The sequence below is a fragment of the Temnothorax curvispinosus genome, unplaced genomic scaffold (assembly GCF_003070985.1).
Source record: "Temnothorax curvispinosus isolate PA1 unplaced genomic scaffold, ASM307098v1 QBEX01017148.1, whole genome shotgun sequence".
Taxonomy (NCBI): Eukaryota; Metazoa; Arthropoda; class Insecta; order Hymenoptera; family Formicidae; genus Temnothorax; species Temnothorax curvispinosus.
The window spans coordinates 40,041-62,837 of NW_020226928.1; the positions used below are offsets into that span (position 1 = coordinate 40,041).

Sequence of the window (22,797 nt, forward strand, 5' to 3'; positions counted from 1 at the left end):
AATAATTACATAGGAACAAGCTATACGATGCTTGCTAGTTGTAAAGCTTTTCTATCTTGGTAACTATCGATATCTAAATTGTGCATTTTTCCTTGCATGCCTCAGTTTCATTTTATTTATCAAGCTCGATTAGTCATTTTATTTTTTAGAATACGTAGCTCGTGTAGCCCTCGCGTAGCTCGCGTTTTTTAACGAAAGATGGACATTTGTATTACAAGAAAAATATATGGATTACTTTCAATTACGTAGCATACTATCTCTTCTTTCTTTTTCAACGGGACCTGAAGTTTCTTGTTATCGTACGAATCGGCTGACTCAACTACTCTACTTATTTTGATAGGTACCTGTATGTATATAAGTTTATATTAAACAATAGCTTTTTTTCTTGATATAATATAGGGCTGCATCTCTATATATAATAAGAGGACAGATTGTGGAAGAAATTAAACATTTCCAGTTTTTTATAATTGTACGGCAATACAAATAATTTTGCACCATTTGGCGAATTTATTGACATTATGTGCTTGCATTAAACACTTGCCCAAAGTTATTCAAGTATAAGCGGGTAATTAATCTGAAATACAAAACATATGCTATAAAAATATGTGTGAAGCCGTATGTGTATCTCTATGAAATTATAACAAATCGGAAAAGCTATTATATCGCGATTAAATATAATACCAGAACTGCGAGATTTAGTATCGTTTGTCAGATATTTATGATACAGAATGCTATCAATATATATTACATGATAGTGTAGAAATACCTATGCAAACATGCTCCTGGTACGTTGTGTATCCTGTTTGTGTTCAATGAATTTGTATTTTTAGATTTTATACATTTTTAACTTTCAATCGTCAACCTGGTCGTATTACATTCCTGAATCTAAATTTGTCTTCTTCAGGAACCTGGAGAAAAATTTATACATAATTATTTATCATCATGAATCATTCATACAGAATAAAATACAATAATAATATTTGTAGTATCTTTCTATTCTACAATTGTAATAAGAGTAAAGAGAAATGACATGTAAAAACATAATAATAATGATATGATTAATAATCTATGTAAACATAAACATTTATACATAATATTTTTGATATGTTTGATTTTATATCATTTTGCTCAAGCATTCTTTACGCGTCAGCAAACAATTCAAAATTGCAAACTATCCTATTATATAAAATTACCTTACCTTAAAAATGATATTACTTCAAGATACGTTTCCATCAAATAAGTTTTTGTTTGGCATTGATTATGTATGTACATATATGTATAATATATATTTATACGAAAAACTGTACAGAAACTTGAATCTTAATTTACAAGAATTTAAAAAATTTTATGCTTAAGAAAATTATAGTTAGCGACAAACGTCGCTGCAACCATGACAATAGAAAAACATTAAATTTAAATATTATCTTACAAAGCCTTATATCATTTACAATATCGCAAGGAGTAGAGACAGACGATGTTAAACCATAGTTTAACATATCCAGTTATGACAGTAGAGTAAAAAATCAGGCCATTTAATTTGCGAAAAGCGCAACCAACAACATAGCAGCATTGCATATACTGCTAAAGTTGTTAAGTTTGTTTTGCTCGCTTTTATACTAAAAGCGCTTGCAAATGTCATTATCATTTGACTTTGAAGAGCTTTAGCAAAAAAATAATGTCAATTTCCTAACAAATAAATCATCATTACTCGCTACTAACAGTCGCTTTTTCAAAAGAGGTAGTGTAAACTAAACTTCCAGCTTCAGACAAATGCAATATTCTAGTTTAAATCATGGTGTAAAAAGAAGATATATCATTTCCATGTGATTAAAATAATAGCTGCCTTTTGAAGAGAGTTGACTCAAATGTGAAAAGCAACGTGGCTCCTTCCATGATGTGCAACAGGTATTATATGTTATTAACCGTCATGTGCTTAGTGAAAGAGATCCGCGTATTTTATCGATGTGGAGTAGAATATTATTTAAGTAAGTCACAAAAATATTTATCGACCGTGAAACAAAATAAAGTAAAACCAAATGTGTCAACTTATTATTAGGTCTGTTCTGTTCGAAAAAGAACAGACCTATTAGTATATGCTACACATTATATTTTGTTTACAGAAACGATGCCATCGTGTGAGAAACTGTAGAAGTCGTACGTACCAAAGTGATATAAAAAAAATTACATTTTTCAGATTTTTAAAAAAAACCACAATGCCTGTGAACGAAATGAAACAAATCTAAGGCTGATATTTATAGTCATATCTTAAATATCTGACTATGAATACCGCTTTATAAGTTGATTTAAATGCTATAATTAATGTATTTGTTACTTTTTGTATATGATATACATCGTACCGAATCGTGAGACAAGTTTTTAAAATTTGAGGAAAAAATATGCGTAAGAAAAAATCTAAAAAAATATATAGATGTAATAAAGAAAGTGTACATAAAAAATAAAATAACGTTATAAATAAACGCATTTATTCATTATTTTAATGTACTAATTTTTATATACTTACTTTCGCATTACGAATAACACGGCTTCTAAAACTTAATGAGAAAAATTATATTAAACTGTTATCAAACGAAATAAAACATTGTAAAGAAATAATTTAATAAAAATTTAATTTTAAAACATATATTCTCTAATTTTACGACAATTTTATCGTGAAATGTGTCATTTTCCGCAGCCAAGGATATACCGATAGATTACGTGATCATAAATAAAGATGCCGACGCTTACTGTCGCAACTGAATATGTCTAAACTATGGTTCAACGGAATAAAATTCTCTACAACTTGCTTCTAGCGATATCTAACCAAACATCAAAAATATTTTATGCAGGAGTCTTCTATATAGCTAATGTAACTCTTCGCTGACGCTAATCTTGAACACGCTGCTGAACGATCTATCTCTAAATCTTCCTAGGAAGAGTTGTTTTCGTTTCCACTTTGTACATATATTTACAGATTTACAGTGCCACAGCTTGAAGAACACATTTGTCCTCTATACAGGTTGCTTCCTTTTTCTCTTTCATTTTTACAGCAATGACTTCTCGTAATGAAATAGTATTGATCATCGACTAGGCTTCTTACGTCTTCGTTTTGACTCACCGGACGGATTCCATTCTGGATCAACATCGGTGTAACAATAATTTACCTTAGGAACGTTTCTTTTTGAGCTTCTCGTTTGTCTAATAGACGACTGCGTTTTCTTCGCCTTTTTACACGCGCTATCCTGCTCGATCGTCTCCGTTGCTATACGTTTCAGAGATGTTGGATTCGTGACGTCTCTCCGCTGCGCAGGTGTCCTGTCCTGACAACTTTCTAGGCACACTGCGTTAGGCTGATCACCGTTCGGTCGAAACTGACGCTCGTGATTTCTTGTACTTTCTTTCGTAAGATTATGATGTGCATTAGAAATGTGCATATCTTTGTAGTAATCCCGTCGCACTATATTCGAGTTAAAATGATAGCTGCCGTGTGGATTATCCTCTTCACTAGGAGATAATTCGTATGATGATTTAATGATTTGCGCGGGACGTTTCTGTGTACCATCTATCGTTTCTAAGGCTGCTATGGACATCATGGGAATTCCAGGATAGTTATCCAATTTTTCCGTCTTGATGGGTACCTTCTCATATGCCATTGACATCATAGCATGAGCCTTCAATCTCTTTTTCAGCGGCAACTTGTTCTCCATGTCTTTCTCGAATAACTTCTCTGGCTCGCGTGGCACATCCAGCTTCTGCAACGTATTATTTTGTAGTACTCGTTTACGCAATATTTGATCGTCGTACAATTTACTTATTACCGCTTCGCTTTTTGTCCTATCGTGCTCTTGGACGGCGGATGTTTGTACTGATGAATGTGTGGGCAAAAAATAAGAATTACTTTCAATGCAAGACACGTGGGAGTCTGTAGCAGGGTGTATACACTGTCTACAATGCGTGACTATGTCATACGTACAATTTAGACATGAGCAGTGCGATCTTCCGCATGAATTAGCGGATTTCGTATGGGAATGGAGCGAAGTAGTAGAATTAATCTGTAAACTACACGACACGGAGGTGCAATGCTTGTGATACGGCATACACAGATCAGTGCCGGCCGCGCAGTTCCCGTAAATCGAAGGTATTGTCGTGGGATGGGTGACCGGAATATGTAACGAATGTTGCGGGTCAATCACTTCGTGCGGATGCGAATGTATTCCGTTGCACCCTTGTATTCCACAATTCGGCGTAATATGATTGCTGAACTCTTGCTTAATGTTCTGCCTATACGTGAGAATCGACTTGGATTTTCGTTTATCGACCGACTTGCTGATGCTCACATTCGCGATGTTCGTGTCCTGATAGATCTGCGATGTTGCGGGTAACACGTCAGCCGACAATGAACCTTTCTTACCGTAAGATTTCATTTCCGTGATGCTCATTAAGCTGCTTTCCTCCTCGGGCTCGATTTTTATACCTTTGTTCCTTGCGACGGAATATTTATTTTCTTGGCACGATAATTCCTTGTTGTATTGCGGCAGATCCAAATTAAACGAAATATGCTCTGACGTATTAACAACTTCAAACGACGCACAATCTTCCGGTGGGAACATCCAGCTCTTTTCTTTCATTGGACAGCTCTCATCGTCACTGTTATGATCTCGTGCATTTTCCACTGCTTTATTGATGATGTATAAATTACTATTGGGAGACTTTTGTAAGAGCACGACTGTTTCACCGTTTAATATAACGTTCGTATTCTCCTTTATTGACTGCACATTGTTTTCCACCATACTTAAATTGTTGGATATTGTGTCTGTTTCGTAATTAATAGTAGTTTCAACAATTTGCGACACGCTATTATTTGGATCGTTTTCGCGGTCATCAGGATCAGTTGTCGATGTCACTTCAACGTGAAGTGCTACTTTGTCTAACGCGTCCTCTGGATAAATCCCAACTATTCTATTGATGACTTCAGTGGTTGGATTCTCCAAAATTTGAGAAACGGTATTCGATGAGTCATTGGTATCAGCTTCATCATCCGTAGTTTGATTATAAGGAGAGCTTCTTAACGACGCGTAATCTTTGACTTTGATTTGTTCGTATTTTAACTCGCGTTCGGTTTTTAGATGAGATACATGCTGACTTGCGATAACATTGGCTAATAACGAAAGTCCATCTATATTATCATGTAATTCTGAATCTTGAATGATACATTTATCCTCCGATGAATCCTGAATATTTTTCATATGTGATATCTTGTACGATTCTTTCGGTGATTTGTGATCATGCATTTGGTCAACTTTTTTGCACAGCACAGAAGATCTTCCTAATTCCTCTACGTTACGTTCTCTACAATTCCTGTTAGATTCAATTTCTGTGCTTTCTTCTTTATGATTTGCTTTCAAGTCGATATCTTCCTCATCATTGACTCCTTCTTCTTTTGAACACAGTGACATGTCGAGAATATTAGAAATATTTTTCTTATCAGCTGTGTGATTTTCAAAAATAGTCTCTTTGATTTTATGATTAGAGAATCTGCTATTATTCCTTATGTCACTGCTTACTTCGATGCATGTACCAACTTTTAAATCTGTTTGTACATTAGAATGGTCTTCATTCATTATACTAATACTTACAGCGTTATTTGCAACATCGTGGCTTGTTGATACATATTTATCTTGAGATTCAGATTCCTGTGAGTGCCTTGTATTTTCAGTAATGCATGATTGTTGCAACCGCTCAGATTCTGTTGCATCATTTATTAATATTTCCACATTACTCATAGTTGTTGTAGTACGAGTTTCAGTTGCTGTCGTGGAAACTGCAAATTTCTCTTTACTTAACTCGCTATCAACTGTGGTTGATTTCAAGCACTGTGTTTCGTTACTTATCGTTTCATGAGTATCTTCCTGAACACGTTTCTCATTGTTACCAAAATTTTCTATCCTTTCGTCATTTGTTTTATCCTTTATATTATTTCTGCAATGTGTATGCTCCAGAGATGAAATTACATATGGGGATAACTTATCTTTAGTTGTACTAAGATAGTTAGTATTATGATTAGAGCTATCATCTTCATCTTTGGAATCATCTTGGGCACATATCGAAGGAGTATTTACAGTTTTAGAGCGCTCTGTTCCTAAATCACAGATTTTCCTTAAACTTTCAACTCTTTTACAGATTTCACTTTCAGGCGGAGTGTCTTTTTCTATCAGTCGTTTAATCACAGTCTGTGTATTATGCCTATCGTTCATTTTCTCATCATTCTTTGCTTCCAAATTAACATCATGACATTTGCTAACTTTATTAGCGTCATTCGAAATATCCAATAACGAATTTTTAGAAACTTTAAATTTATTAGACTGTGGTCTATCAACGATTACAGAAGAAGAGACTGTGCAGTGCATCGTCCCAACAGTTTCACTTTTGCCATTGCTATTCGTGTCTACCGATTGTTTTGTAGATACTGTGTTACCATTGACTGATGTATTTTTATGTTTTGTATCAAGATGTTGCATGGATTTCTTCGTTATTTTTTCATTACTTAACTTCATATCCTGTATTGTAGATGCACTCAAATCATTCTTCAAAGTTGTATTTTCTGTGGCATGTTCGGGTTGAATTAAATCTTCCAATTGCTGATTAAGAGTCATTTTCTTCAAAAAGTTTACATTTTCCGTCATTTGTTGATTTTTAATCTTCTGTGACGCCCTTATCGCCTTTGTATCAAGTTTCTTCTTAGCTTCTTCGAGCCATGCAACTTTTCTCGATTTCCTCTTTTTGATACATCGTTCGGAAGCGATATCAGTTGTAAGGTCGATTATTAGAATTTTATTAGATTTTTTAGCCTTCTTCCGTGGAAGCACTTTCGGTTTTATCGACTTAGAGATAGTCCGTGTTACAGAAATATTTGTACAAATTGTGCCTAAAGGTTTAACATTTATTTGTTCTGTTAAATTTGAAGACTTTAAATTATTTGACAAAGCAGAATTATTTTTTATATCTTTATCTGAAGAAATAAATTTATTTTCGATACGCTCCATATTTTTATTTTCGCGTGATGTAATTCCCAGCTAAAAATATGCATATAATTCATTATTTCTTTGTCAGAATAATTTCAAAACTGTTTTCTTTATTCAAAAATATCTTCTTAATGAAAAAAAATACTAAATTATATTTAAGAGGTTACAGAACCTTGACAAGAGTAAAAATTAGGAAAAATTTGATGAGTTGTAAAAAGTTGTAATCTAATATATCTGAGATCAGTATCAATACATTTTTTTATTTATTAGAGTTATAATTATCGGTTCACGGAGCAAATTTTGAAAAAAAAAATATTTTAATCGGTTCATTAATAAATTCGTGCTTATAAAATAAATCAATAAAAAACGGAAATTTGAAACAAGCCTGCATGAACCAATGCAGATAATTATGATAAACATTTGTGCGAAATATTAAAGTAATCGAATAAAAAATGTTCTCAAGTTATCGTGGTTAAAAAAAAGCAATAAATTAAAATGAACACAGTGATGTTAATATTCATCATAAAATCAAATTTTTTACACTAATATATTGTTCAATGTACTTAAGACATACATAATAAAAAAATTTATATGCGTATTAATACTTTTACTTTACCAAGTTTTTAAATTTTTTGTCCCATTTTTACTCCTGTCAGGGTTCTGTAACCCCTAAAGAAAAAGTCCTTACATACATAAAGCTCTACTAATTATGGCAACAAACTAAATAGGGATTCTATGTAAAAAGATTCTTTGATAATTTGTATAAAAGTAATTTTCTAACTTATATATCATATATTAAGTAAGATTTAACATATGATAATGACAACATATATAGGGTTAATCTATCTCAGACTTATTGTGACACCTGTTAATGACTATTGAGATCACTTTATCCGAGATTCACACGCTCAGGGATGGCAATAATAGAAGTGTTTTCAAGCATCAATTATTCTCAAGATTGATATAGTTCTATGTGCACCTCCATAAAGCGTGAATTTCGGAGAATTTAACTGGTCAACTTCAAACATTTGTCATTTAAAAACTATTATAGCCTCGTTATTTTTGTATTTATTAAGATTTTTATTTCAAAATAATCTCAAGAGTATAGTATTAAGTATAGTCATGATAGATCTTAGGATACCATATATTTACCAGTTGTGAAGTAGTCCTCTTGGATGAGCTTGGAATTGTAGATGTATTTTCACTTTTTTGCTGCCATGTACCTCCTCTGCTTTCTCTACAGAACTGTATAAATAATTCACAGCATTTTCTTATGTCAAATTTCTGCTTCATCAGATATTTTGCTGGATTTGGTTCACACTTTGGCACTTTTGGTAATACATCTTCTAACACGCATGGTGGGAAAGTCGCTGGTGGTTCTCTCAGAGAGGCAATTGCGGTTGTAATAATTTGACTTCTCACAGTTCTATCGCTATTTATCTTCTTCCAAAGACAATAAATAAGAAGATAACGAATGTACATAATATTTGATTCGGGAGGCGTTGGGATATTTTCAGTTACTTTTCTGAAATCAGATAAAAAAACATAATAATATAAGAAATTTTATATACATTTTATACATAATAATATATAAATTTTGTATGCATACTTTCTCTAATAAAAGTATATAAAAAAATAAGTCTTTAAATATATTTCGTGTTTAATATCAATTTTGGAGTAAATTAAAATTTATTTAAACAGAATTGCGTAAAGTACGTTTGTAACAAGTAGTAATTTAAAGATAATCATGCATTATAGAATATTGAATATTTTAAATAATATGTATAATATCTTTATGCGGCAATTCATTGGTTAATGTATAATAATAGAGATAATGTAGCAAAATGTCGAGAGTTTCTAGTTAATATTACTAATTATATACTTACGTTATTATTGGATCTAAAATACGGTGATAACCCCGGCACATAAACTGTGTTTTTATCAAAGTATCTAACAAATGCTCTGTGGAATGTTCTGGATAAAATACAGAGAAATATTTTATTATTATCAATTAAATCAGTAAATTAAGAAACGTATAAAATACATACCTAAATATACATAAAGACAAGAAGTAAGTCTTGTACAAATTCTGCTATGATCTTCTTTACTTTTTTTTGAAGCTTTTAATTCCATATCTATGTACAATGCCAATAAATCGGACATATTATTTAAGTAAATAGATCTATTACGGTCCTGAAAACAAGATAAATCTTGTTTGTTTAAACGTGGTTAGTACTAGTACAAAAAGCTATGTACAGTGAAAAGAGGATTATACACAAATGTGATATAACATAACAGGCCGCTGAACTTACCTCAGAAAGCTCGCGATAGATATATAAGAACAAAAGTAAGGTTTCACTAATAGAATCCTTCAACTTTGCTGCTCGTAAAGGCTTTGTATAACATTCATTCACACTGATACTTACATTTCTGTAATAAAAATATGAAAGATATACATTTGCTGTATAACAAATGTACAATATGTTAATGTTAGACGTTCGGTATGTAACGTTAAAAAGTTTCTGCATATTTGGAATTATATTTGGAATGTGCGAAGAATAAACAACAGATATGTTTAAACATTTACAAAGCAAACAGATATGTGCGATGTGTAAATATATAATTTATATTTTTATATATACTTTTAAATTCTCTAAATAAGAAACACTTATTTTTCTATATAATATACGATATCAGAATCTAAGTAGCTTGTAACATTTTCATAAGATGGAATAACCTAATGAAACGATATAATGTTTCTAATAATCTAAAATCGTGCATTTATAAATTACGCTAGTAAGTAAATGATTAAATACTTTCTTCGCGGTTTTAACACTGCATTGTAATAGATAAGACAATATTTTTTTGACCTTCAGACACAATCTGATTAAGTAATTGAGAGGGTCGATGCAATAGCGGGATGACCCTCAAGATCAGTTCAATAATGATATCACATAGAGGAAGCTTAGTGTATGTAATGCATATAGCTACGTTTTCCAATTTAATAGAAAAGCAGCAACAATAGCAACTCTTCAAAATAAGCTATTCAATTACATTTAAAAAGTTATACAAAAGTTTATTAACTCTATATTGCAAAAATTGTTTTATTAATGTTATAAATTATATTGCCATTTAAATTTTGAATTACATATATCACATTCTATTTCAAAAATTTATTAAAAGCTTAAGACCATTATTATCTTTGCCTTCGCATTTGTAATAGGGAATTGTTAAATAACGTTGTTGCTTTTAAAACAATCATTTTTAATTTAAATTTTACCTCTCTCTTCCGCTATTGCAATGTATATTATAATTATTTACTTAAATAATTAACTTTTATCAGGAAAATTATTATAGAAAAATACAATATACATATAGTATCAAAAATATATTTCATCAATATTTTAATAAAAAAAATATCGGTAAAAATATGGTTCGGTTGAATATATAATCTGATTAAAAGTTTTCCCAAGTTATTCCAATAACTCAAATTCCACCCTTCATGCAAATAAATCTGTTGCTTATTTCTAAACGGAGGATATCAATTATTGCTACACATTGAACGTACATTATAACACACATGCAACAGTATTATGACACCAGTGCTCAGGATGATAATACTGGTGAACTGCGTCTAGTATTACAAAATACTGAGGGTAGATTACCTGATATAGTACTGCATAAGCGCTGTCAAAGAAGCCATACGTTTGTCTGCGTATATACATTTGCACATTTTCTTAAATTCTGAGACCCATGGAAATAACTCTATAATTGTTGATTTTGCATCGTCACTGTTTAGTTTAGACCCTCCGTCATTGTTAAACATTGCGTTTTTGATATCTAAACATCAATCCAGACGTGCGAATCTTTTAACATGTTTTCCAGTCACATAAGACACAAAGGAACGAGGAACGAGCAACGAGCAACGCGTTCCCGTAAGCCGAGAAAAGCCGCGAAAGATGTATAAATACATTAAATATCGATGGAATATCGAATATCTTCGTCGCGGCTGGAAGATCGCGTTTTAACCGAAAGCGTTTAAACCTTCTGCTCGGAAAGATATCGCCGCCTAAGAAATCGTCGCGATTTTAACGGTAGGTATGGCGAGAGAGAAAGAGAAAGAGAGAGAGCGAATGCCGATCAATGCGGACGCGATATCGTGCCGTATAATCCGATTTGTTAGAGTTAGCAGAATTTATTAGTAGAATTCGTTCATCCCGGTAGTTCGCAATCGGAATTCGTCGCACCGATTAAAGGAAAAAGAAAGGAAACGTTTAACGGTTTTCATACAAAGATCGGCAACTGCTACATCGTTTTAAGTAATTCACGCACGTTTCCGAACTGTGCTCATCATTTTCTTACAACCCTGACCATTCTTAACATCTGCTGCGGCAGGTGCCGAAAGAGAAAGAGAGAAAGAGAGAGAGACCCATGCAGACTATAAATTGCCTAAAAGCCGGTTGTATATTTCCGTAACGTTCACAGCTGAATGCCACGTTTCGTTTCCCGTTTCACTGTTTCGAGGGAGGGCGAGACGAACGAGAGTCCTACAGGCTCGTGCTTTTCGGAGTCACCGTGAAAAACCCGACTTCTAGGTTCTGAAACTCGTAAAACCTCGCCTGCCGAAATTCCTGAATTGAAGTCGCATCGATCGGCCGCGCGCCGAATCACCGGCACGAAAAGCCGACAAAAGCGGTGTCGTCGGCGAAAGAGACCCCGCGCCGATAGTAAATCCCTTGGACGGTATCGATTGTCCTCGGAAGGACGTCGGACGACCAGCGAATTCGTGGAATACTCTCGGACGCATTCACGACTTCCCCTTCCCCCCTGCCCCGTCGTAATTATTCTCAGAGAAGAAATAGCGAAGCGAAACGTGCGTCGGACGCGCGCGTCGGAGCATCGAGCACGAGACTCCGGCGTGCTCCGCGCACGAGAGCGTTTTCGTTTTCGTTCCCTCAGAACGGAAACGCGCGCGCGGAGGTTCGTTTCTCCCTCGCCGCAACGGTCGACGCACCACACACTTTCGGTTTTCGAGTCACGTCGTCGCGGGCACCGGGGCACCCCGTCGTGCGCCGTGCGTCGGCGTCGAAACTCGGAAAACTCCGCGCGGTTCGGTCTCTCGTTCGTCGCGCGGCGTTTTATCGGGACGACGAGAAACGCGGCCGCAAAGTCACGCGCGCGGCGTGGCGTTTAGCGCTCGGAACGCGGAGTCCGCGGATGACGGATGGGCTACAGTTGAATGACAGCGGCGACGAACGGCGAATCGATCGCGGCGAGATCTCTCTGTCTCTCCGAGAAAACGTTTATTCCGGTAAACGTTGGACGACGTGTCGTTGTTCCCTCGGTCGTGAAGGCACGGACGGTGTTACACGTTACTCGCTCGCGCGCGCGGCGGCGGCGGCGACGCGGCCGAAGAGGATGATTCACCACGTACCTTGTACCGCGCCGATCTGCTCGCCGCTCGCGGCGGCGGCGGCGGCGGCTGCCTCGGGCGCGGCGCAGTTCATTTTACGGGTACGTGCCGTGCACGTTCGTTATATCCGGGTATTACGTAAAAGCGTCCCTCCTGGTCGCAGTATACCTCATGTTAGGGGGATCGAACCGAGACTACTATCGCGTCCACGTCTCTGCACGCACTGCACTCGCGTCAACGGCCATATTGATACTGGCGCTTGGCGCAGCTACCGCGAGAGAGCGTGCCCTGCGCCCCACCGCCGCGCCGACCGGCCACCACCGACCGGCGCTTCTCGGCTCTCTCCTTCCCTTTCTCTCTTTCTCCCCCTTGTTCTACGTCGTTCTCTCCCTCTCTCTCTCTCTCTTTTTTTTCTATCCGTTATCCGGCATTTGTCACGACGCGCTCCGTCTCGTAACGATGATATTTCTCTCCCGCTCGCGCTCTGGTCCCTTCTCACCTCTCTACCCCTTTCTCCCTCTTTTCTTTCGTTCCCGCTTCTCTCTCTCCCTTCCCCCTTGGTTCGTCTCGTCGTTCTACGATTTCTGTGACACGCGAGAGCGCGTCGGCCTCATACTGTCGCGAGGACGCGCCGCGACGTTGCCGCAGCGCGGCGACGGCGGCTAGCTATCGATGTCGGGCGCATTCGAAACTTCGATACTCGCCGTTCTCTCTCCTCTTCCCTCTCTTTCTGGCGCGCGCGCGCGCCTCATACTTTGCCGCCGTTAGTCTCTCGCTCCCTCTTCTTCTCTCTCTCTTTCTCTCTCTCATCCCTTCTCCCTCTCTTTCTCTCTCTCGGGGTTTACTAGCGCCGGTAGTGCGGGGGTTCCAGAAATGAATGGCTGATTCGTCGGCCGCCCAGGTAACCCGGCCAATGGAAGCGCGTTGCACGCGCGGCGCGCAAATCACGAACCGAGGACACCGTTATCCCTCCCCCGCGGCGGGCCCAATCAGATACGAGCAATTAAGTAATTGCGGCGCACGGAGCACACGCGCGCTAGCCTACTATCCACGCCAGCCTAGCCTAGCGACGGTACTCAAATCCAATACCCGCTCGCAATTTTCGTGCGAGCGTCCAAGTAGAGGGTGCTCTCCCGCTGAATGGATATCGATACGCACTTCGGGAATATTAACATAGCCGCAAGATTCGCGTGAATTCGGTGGCGAGCATCGGAGAGCGAGACTCCGATCGATTCGGAGTCGGCTCCCGAAGTCGACGGAGCGTATTTTGAAATCGCCCGCTCTCCTCGCATAATCGGGGCGCGTAAGTGTGCGAGCGCATGCCACTTTCCTCCCCCACTCCCGCGCCGTTGCGTTGTATCGGTTGACCATACAGCAATGACTTATGAGTTGGGAAAAATGGAGGGTGGGAAGGTAAAAAGGCGATACTGCTGTCCCAACTGCCATCCTATCGGAAGAGGGAACAAACGATCTATGTTCTCGTTGACTCACGTTGATTCAAATAGCGATTATACTCATCGAATTAAGATTGACGATATACTGAAATTGATGAAAATGATTAATAAAAATTGGCAAATTTTTATCAAGTTTGCTGGACAGTCAAAATAAACAATGTGAAATAATATTTTGATATATAGGCTTTGCCAGAAACTTTAAGTTTAACACAAAGTAGAGATTGTCTTCTGAAATATAGGTACAATAGAGAATAGAGCAACCAATATCGAGAGCCGTTTGAACGTGACTTCGCGTCACGTAGTCGTTTTCAGAATTCCCGTTCGGATTCGCGGGCATCCCGGGTTCAATATCTTCGCCGGACGCGCCGGCGAAGCCGTAGGCGAACCCGCGTGCACGCCGTGCCGCATTCGGAGTGCGATGCACGCGCGGAATATTCATACGTTTCGCGGGTCCAGCAGCGCCGCCTCTCGCGCCGCGATTCACATCGATCCGCCCGCGGATCCTCGCGATTGCGTCTCGTCCGGCTTCCTCCGGCCGACACGTGCGCGCGCGAATACGCGAGGATACGCGGGACGCGCGCATGCACGTACAGGACGTTTTGATGGATGCCGACCCAGGTATAGCGCGCACGCGAGTCGAATATTTCGCAATACGAACGCCGCCGATGGCCCGCTTGTTGCCGCCATCGGCGACATTCGTCATCCCCGCCGATTCTCGCGAGTCGCGCGAATACAAAATCGCTGCGAATCGCGCGTTTCGTATCCGGCACTCGTGCGCGACTCCTCCTCGGCCGACGCGAGCGTACGTTCGATTTCATCTCGGAATAAACGAATCTGCGAAGGCGAAAATTGATTCGAACGTAACGATCGTTCGCTATGGTATCGATTTGGACGCCTACGCTGCGCTATTATTTCCAAACACTATAAAGTGTAAAAGTCAAACGGCAACAACAATGGATGTTATTTCAAATAAAAACCGATTTATTAGAACAAATATAGATATCAATAGTTAACGTTTGGACTTACTTATTGTTAGTCTTCCTCAGAATGCAATAAGAACCAATCTGATAAGACTGTATGTCATAAAATAAATAAAAAGATGAGTAGATATCAGAAATAAATAAAAAATTGACTAGTAATCTCATAATAAAATGGTTAAATACATAAGCGCATCAATCAAACGCAATTGAATGAATAACTATGGTTAATGATCGGACTTAAGTATAAAAGCATATTAATCGAAAAACGAAACAGTATAGTTTAAGTTACAAATAAAACTCAGTCATTAATTATATATTAAGCTAGAAATAAATTATGATTAAAAACTTACATAAGTGGTCAAGATGAATAAGAAAAAAAAATATATTTCCGAACGCATGTCGGTGTTTCTATATATACGTCGAATTTTAAGTTTGTAAATTGATCAAAAATCTGAGTTTCCGCGCTTGCAGTTTGTTAGCAGTTCCATTTGAACTCGACTTGGAAACTTGACTTCTTTTTTATTACTATTACATGTAACGTGACGTTATTTAGGAGATAACTTTTCGAGGGACTTCTCGTTTAGAATTAGAAGTGAGGTCAGGAAGCACAAGCGCATCCTTTCGCGAGCACTTCACGGCTATGTGTCCTCACTGTGTCCAGCCGATTTTGACGTCTCAGCTCGTTTATCATCGAGATATCGGATTCAGCGTAAACATGGAATGAGGGTCACAGCCGTATTTGGCGGTGAGCGCAAGGCCTGCATACGAAAATAAGCCTCTCGATAAAGTCAATGGGCGAATCTCGTTTTCGAGCTCAAGTATACATACGTCGTCCTTAGAGTGCACGTTGGACGGGATTTGCGTTCTTGGAATGTAAAAAAAAAAGAAAAACCCGTCTTATCTTATCATCTGGATTAAATAAATTCTTCACATTTTACGGCCGTCAAGCGAATTTCTCGCTTAACATCCGCAAAGTGAATGTGAAAGGTCGTAGGTCAGGGAAAGTGAGATACGCCTACGCGCGTGGGGTGCTTTATAAATATTGGGAGATTGTCGGGGTACGCACGAAATAATTTGACGATACGATATAACGTAACCGGGCGAGGGTGCGCATTTTTACGTTCAAACATCTCGATATTGGAGCTTCCACGGCGCGGCGCGGCGCGGCGCGGCCGGTGCACGAGTGGTAAGCTTTCCCTTTTTTTGCTCGTGCCTCGGCTCTGTACCTCGCTACAAGATAGACAGGGTAATTGCAGTGCCGCGTCGTACATACGCCGGCGTTGTACGTGTATAAAGAGCTTGTTTACCTGGCGGGCAATGGTACGGCAGGGAGGGAAGGGAGGGAGGGACCGGCGCGGAGCGTTTCCTCGTTCCGCGGGCGTGCACTTTGAAAATATCGCTCGAGAGCCATAAGCGTCTCAGACTATCTGCTTTAGGTACGTCGTCGTTCATATTAAGCGAAACGCGCCGGGCGCGCTTTTCATCTCGAATATACGGAGCAATTGAGAAAAGTCGGTCGACGGAACGGTATAATTGCGAAAACATAAACCGCGTTATATCAATAGATTCACGTAGCGTTCTTACTTCGCATAAGGAGTAACTAGCAATTTAAATTTCTCACAGGAAGAGAAACAGAAATGCGTATGCATTTCCCGTCACCCGTACGCGAGGCGTTTTTCATCTGACTGCGCGTCCTGAAATCGTCATTAAAACACTCCTTTCTCACAATTAGAAATTCACTCGGCGTTGTTTTGCACGCGTTAGACGCGGGTACTTTGATCTTGGTCGTTTTCTGCGTACATCCAGCGCAAAATGCGACTTTTAATAATTCCATTTTATAATTATTGTTATATAATTAGATTCCAATAAGAATTCAATCGTATTCGATGTCATATGGCAATCATATTCGAATAAGTACGAAATTCCAATGTCTCATCAAACGCTAGCATGCAAACCCAAAGTGAGCGCTTATATATGCAGGCCGGCTCTTAACAGCCTTATTTAGACCGCTTACATATAATAGCCTAATTAGAATAATTGTTCAATGTAATTTAGCTGAGCTTCGAGCACCTTCTTTGAAAAAATTAACCCTCTTTAAAATATAACTTTAACCTACTTGCGCGAAATAAAAGTAGCCGGCGGTCTTTCTAAAAGCAATTACTGGAAGCAATTTGCTCGTACTTTCAGGACGTACTGTAAATTAGCCGCGGCAAGAGTGTACCGGCGTCGCATGTGACGTGCACGGTACACGTAATTTCCTCGTCGATTATGTTCCAGCGGCATAACAGCGCTTCTGTCAGTTTCCTGCCCGCGCACACGGGTACGAAGTCTCACTTGGGACCGGTCGAGAAGAAGGGCTGCCGGAAGCCCCGTGGAAAAGGGCCGGAAGTATCCTCCAGGCGGGAAGAGACCAGACCTACGACATCGCTCAAAGGACCATTCCCATCCCTTCTCGAGCTCGTTACCGCCGAACCGTGTCCTGAAGTATAGCACCACAAAGCGAAGTACAACTCTCGACCACACGTGGTCCGCTCGACAAGCACGTCCGTACAGCCGCCCAGAGCACCTAGTGTGTCATCAAACATCAACGACGTCGACAATCACGACGACATCGACGACGGTCAACAACAGCGACCACCGACCAACGGACTCCCACGCCAAATCCCATCGACCTTTCCAAGTTCATATAGGGAGCGCGGCGCACGTCCTACGGATGGCGCGTAAAAGAAAAGGTCGATTTGATAGGTGGAGAGAGAGGGAGAAACGGCGAGAAGAGCAGGAAAGAGAAAGAGGGCGAAACCACATTTATCGATATACTACCGGATCCAACGATCCCTCCCCAAAGAGCGTACGACTTGGGGTATACAGAGCGCTTCGGGCATTGAGTCAAGATTAAAAGAAACGGCGTATACGGCGCTCGCGTATAAAAGCGGACAAGGGGTGAGATAAAGAGAAAAGAGACGAGAGGCGAGAAGGACCGAGAGGGAGATAACGCGGAGAGACGGGTATACACTCTCGCGTATACGGCTATACGGCTGCCTCTCGTCGCGCCTGCGCCTCCGGTCGGAAAGCTCCGGCTCGTTCTCTCGGTCCTCGTCGGTCGTAGCCGTGATCCTCCGTTCCGCCGGTGTCGCCCACCTCGAGCTCAGTGAGCCGGTGTGTGAGCGCCGCGACGCCTAGAACAGCACTATCGTCGTCGGAGTTTTCGTTGTTGTCGTCGTCATCGTCGTCATCTTCGTCGTCGTCATTCCCGTCGGCGTAAATTTGGCGACAATCCTACGTTTCCCTTTGTTCTGGTCGTCGTCGTCGTCGCTGTGGTCGTTCTCGATCGAGCGCCGTCTGTCCTCGTCGTTCTCGTCGTCGGCTTCGTGATCATCGTTCCATCGTCGTTCTCGTCGTCGTCGTCGTCATCGTCATCATCATCGTCATCGTCACCGTCACCGTCACCGTCACCATCATCTCGCTGCTCTCTCGTGGGTGCTGGCGCTGTCCGGGAGGCACGCGACTACTCCGAGTTTCCGTGCGCGAGTCGCAGTCGCCGCGGGAAGAGAGAGACGGACGAGTGCAGTACTACCACCTCGTTCCTCCCCCCTTCCACCTCTGCCACCTCCTCTTGCTCCATCTGTCTCCTCCGCACCTTCGCTCCTTCTTCTACTCTCCCTCTCCGCCTTTCTCTCTTTCTCTCTCTCTTTCTCTTCTTCTGTATATGCACGCTCTCGCCCTCTCCGTAGCCGTCGTCGTCATCGTCGTCGCCGTCGCCGATCTCGTCGCTCTCTCTCTCGTTCCCACGATCACGCTCGCCCTTCGCACAACGACGCCACGCCGCCGCCGCTCGTGTACCGTGCACCAGCCATCGCACCGTCGCCGTCTTCTCCTCGCCGCTTTCGACTCACGTGCTACGCTACACGGACACACGGCCACGCAGCTACGAGACAGATCTCGATTTCACGTTCCACGAGTTCTCCCATCGTCCGTCGCCCCGATCTCTCCCTCGGCATCGAGAGACGACGGCCGCAGGGGCGAGTGCAACGGCAAGCGAGAGCGCGAAGGATAGAGGAGTGAGTCCGAAGGAGCGAGAGAGAGGGAGAGAGAAAAAGAGAGAGAGAGAGAGAGGGAGACAGAGACCGGAATACGCGACGCAGAAGAGGACGGAGGATGGTGTAGACGTCGTGACGTCGTGTCCGTCGTGCCCGCGGGACTTCCGAGGTGGACATTCGTGTAAGAAAATGTACTTGCGTGACGGTCCTTAAACTTCGCCTCGGGCGTGCATTCTCGTGTATAAAAGAGGGTACGAAAGAGAGAGAGAGAGAGACAGGAGTGGGAGAAAGTGGAGTCGGGGTGTCTGTTACCGGCAGGGAGGGCGTTAGAGCGAGAGCGCGGAAAAACGGGGGAGAGAGAGCGAGCGAGAGAGAGAGAGAGAGAGAGAGAGAGAGAGAGAGAGAGGATGCGAACGGGGAAAGATAGAGAGGTGGCTGGGAGGGAAACGTACGACAGAGAAGATAACGATGCTCGAACGTGATGCTATGTACGTCCGTGAGGGTTGTTCCGAACGACGCCGGTAAACCGAATGATCATTTGATTCCTTTTTTGGATTGCGTGATATACATATTATGAACGCCGCGATGCCATGCCTACGTTCCGCGGTGCGTGTCGCTGCGAGCGCGCCTCGCGGACTTTGCGCGACGACGATCAACGCAAACGCTTCGGCGGGTAACGCCAACCCCGACGAGGGGTATGTCGGGCCGACACGCTGGTCTCGTCCCGCCTCCGCTCGGCTCGCTCGTACTCTGCGATCAGTCTTGTTCGATGTTCTGCATAATCGTTCTTACGTATACTCATCACACGCTTGCACGCAATTTACTGTTGGTGTATATTTGCTACTTGAGATGATCGATGTATGCACGTTGGTGGTGTGTTGTCCGGCGCCGATTTGATATCTCTTGATACACGATAACGACCCGTGCCCGCGTCGCTGATTGATTGCCATAAATTAAGGAGGATTCCAAGTGCATACCGAAAACAGCAAATTATAAAGAATTTTATATTCGTGTTAAATATTTTTTAGGCATAAACAGTTAAATCTCAGTTCAGATATTTATAAGAGTTTTTTCTATTTTTTAGCACTTGGATTTCCTATAATTTATACGGTATTCATTTAGCGCCGCGTTCACCGCTGAATGTTGCCGTTCAATTCTAAGTTTTATGTATGTACATATTATAATATTTATAATACGAAGATCGAATTCGATGTGTAACATCGTGGGATGAGCATCAGATAGATTTAACGTTAAATGCGCGATGTGAATACGAACTGATGATGGAAACTCTGGTATCCCCGATGTATCCTTGCAATATGAATGCATGTATCTATATAGCTTTCATATGAAAGGAATCAAGTGCCTTTATGTTAAAACTGAGAAATAGCTTCCTAGACTTGTCTCTAGAAAAAAAACGATATAATATTTTGTATTATAAGAACGACTTGTGGCATAGCAATGCACGCTTCAATTTGTCTAGTCAACTATTTGATAGAACAATATAATGTATATCTATAAATATATTTGTGTTTATATAAAAATTATTTATCCATACTTTGAATATTCAAGTAGAAATATATATGTTACACGTTTTGTAAACTGAATACATTTCCTCATCTGTTCGCGAATGATAAATAATAAAGACTTTTGTTGACCCTTAATGTTATGTCGTTCATCAATTTCGTCGGAAGATAAAAAATTTGCCATGACCTGTTGAATGCCATATAAAAAGAGTCCTTGTTATAACTCCAGAAAAGTTCATATTCTTCGTCAACAAGAACAGCCGGAGAATCGCGTAATAAAATGCATCATAAAATAAAAAAAAGTTGTGTAAACGCGCGTAACTCGGCACGAAAAACGATCGGAAAATGAAAGTACTGATTTTAATAATTAAATTTATTTGTATAAATTCGCAGAAGTCATGACAAGTCTAGTAACAATTTACTTGCTTATCTTTTTCACAACGAGAGACTATGGAGAAGATGAGTAAATAACTTGATACTTAACTCGCCTCCCTATTGGCTTAATTCCAGTGTTATTTACTACAATTCAACAATAATTAGTGTTTTGATCGATGGAATTTAACTTGTTGTGTTTTTGCCCTCCACCCTCTTCAATCTTTCCCATTTCTCTGTCATTTTGGAATGCCCTATCGAAGTAAGCCTCGAGCTTTTTTAGTGTTAATACAACATAGAATGATATATGATTATCGTTCAGTTTTTAAATGTTCTGGTACACACAGAGGAACGATGTGAATAAAATGCTGAAATAACATGTCACACGATCGATTTGTTTGTCTACTCTTCTTACAAAGGGAAACAATGTTTTATTTATACGTATTCAAAATTTAGACAGATGATGATAAATTGCTCTTTACACGATTCATTAACGCTAAAAAGCTGATGACATCTGAATATATACATTTCACTTGCGGCTTACAATGCGTATTAGTAAAAAAAAAAAGAATAACTGTTTGTGCTAAATTTTTACAGAAACATTCGTGTGCATGTAAACTTCTGTAAACGTAGTGTGGTAAATTATGAGAAGCTAACAGTTTAAATAATAATAGAACATACGTTTATTCCGATAGAACGTATAATGTATAAAGAAAAATAAGAATGTAAAAAAGTAGACACAAACAAAATTTTCATAAAATATCTCAAAATAGTCTCGTAAACAGAAGATACAGCTTCTTATAATTTTCAATTCCACAGGGTCGCACACATAGGGTGTAAACAGTAAATGGCTTGAGCGCGGATACGGAAATAGAACGAGAAAAAAATATGATATAACAGATAAGAATTATACGACGTAGAGAGAGATAATTTAAAATACACTATGAAACTATATAATGTGAGGTAGCCATGAAAATTTCTCGAGGTTCTTAATAACGCGAGACCAGGCATAACGTATCTGCAAAGTGGCACTCAACTGTAGCGCGCGATGTAACCGGAGATAATTTCGCAGCGAACACGCGCGTGTACGCTCGCGAATGATTCATTGCACGCGTTTACACGACGTCGGGCAAGAAAGGCGACTATTTTCGGCGCGGATTCGGATAGCGCTCGTTGCGGAACGGAACGCTTTTAACGGTTCTTACGCCGTTAAAACAGGAAGCTGATACCGACGTATCACCGTTATCGTATAATATGAATTTATGCGACAATGCCTTTCTATTACGACCGACAATGGAGGCGTCGGCGGCGGCGGTGGTGTAATATTACCAAGTCGCCCCCGTTGTAATGTATAGCCGTATGCGCTCGGCTTTCTCTCTCTCTCTCTCTCTCTTTCTCTCTCTGCGGACCATAAAGCGAATAATATAGCTCGCACGCAAAATGAAATATTTCAATTGCGGGACTCGCGTTAATTGCGCGCGCGCGTGCTCGCTCTCGCACGGGCGCGGCGTTTCAATTATCGTAATGAATTACGACGAACGCGAATTCCGTCGACGCAAGCGCGGATACGAGGTGGATCTCTCCCGCGGCCGGTCTACTCGATCGATCTCAATCCGGACGTGGCGTTTGAAAGCGCGCGTGGAATATAATGAATATGTAAATATTCGACGGAGTGCACGCGGGGTACGTTGTCGCTTGTAAATAGCGGGGTGCGTGTAACAGGTGGTGTGCTCTCTGTCTCGCCCGGCGTTGCGTCGGTGTCGTCGCTTGTCACTCCTGACAATGGCATACACAGGCCGGCGGCGGACCGCGACGATGTAGCGCCGGTGGACGGAAGTGGGTCCTCGGCCCCTCGGCCTTCGGCCCTCGGCGTCACCGACGACGTCGTACGCGAACAAAATTCCTCACGCTTTCGCAGCGTGAACCGACATTTACCAGCGTAAATTCGTATGCCCATTCGTTGCATGGTTTGTCATGCGTATTGCTTGCACGTGTATAT

At 40.6% G+C, this 22,797-nt stretch overlaps 2 protein-coding genes across 9 annotated transcripts in view; one reads left to right on the plus strand and one right to left on the minus strand.

Annotated features, from left to right (window-relative positions):
• Window positions 1–431: 431 nt before the first annotated feature.
• Window positions 432–12,691, minus strand: LOC112467322. The gene is made up of 10 exons (XM_025035909.1): window positions 12,454–12,691; window positions 10,685–10,859; window positions 9,332–9,449; window positions 9,068–9,212; window positions 8,906–8,993; window positions 8,172–8,544; window positions 7,034–7,070; window positions 2,522–6,970; window positions 767–908; window positions 432–574 (listed from the first exon to the last, which is right to left on the minus strand). The coding sequence occupies exons 1-8, from the start codon at window positions 12,524–12,526 to the stop codon at window positions 3,078–3,080; spliced, it is 4,902 nt and encodes a 1,633-aa protein (XP_024891677.1). The 5' UTR covers window positions 12,527–12,691; the 3' UTR covers window positions 432–574; window positions 767–908; window positions 2,522–3,077.
• Window positions 12,692–18,005: 5,314 nt separating this feature from the next.
• Window positions 18,006–22,797, plus strand: part of LOC112467318 (histamine H2 receptor-like) — a 170,808-nt gene continuing 166,016 nt past the window's right edge. For 2 of the 8 annotated variants that reach the window (XM_025035894.1, XM_025035892.1), the window contains exon 1: window positions 18,006–19,424. The gene's annotated coding sequence lies outside the window, so the exon portion shown is untranslated. Of the gene's footprint in view, window positions 22,508–22,797 lie in introns of all 8 variants that reach the window. The other 6 variants (XM_025035893.1, XM_025035890.1, XM_025035891.1 and 3 more) reach the window with 6 other exon arrangements.

Excerpts from the sequence above, each read along its gene's own strand:
- LOC112467322 (XM_025035909.1), bottom strand. The coding sequence starts at position 12,526 with ATGAACTGCGCCGCGCCCGAGGCAGCCGCCGCCGCCGCCGCCGCGAGC. Across the intron at positions 9,450-10,684 it reads CTTATGCAGTACTATATCAG|AAATGTAAGTATCAGTGTGA; the intron begins GTAATCTACCCT and ends TTTTTATTACAG. Across the intron at positions 6,971-7,033 it reads CGAAAATAAAAATATGGAGC|ATTTAAAGTCTTCAAATTTA; the intron begins GTATCGAAAATA and ends CTTTGTCAAATA.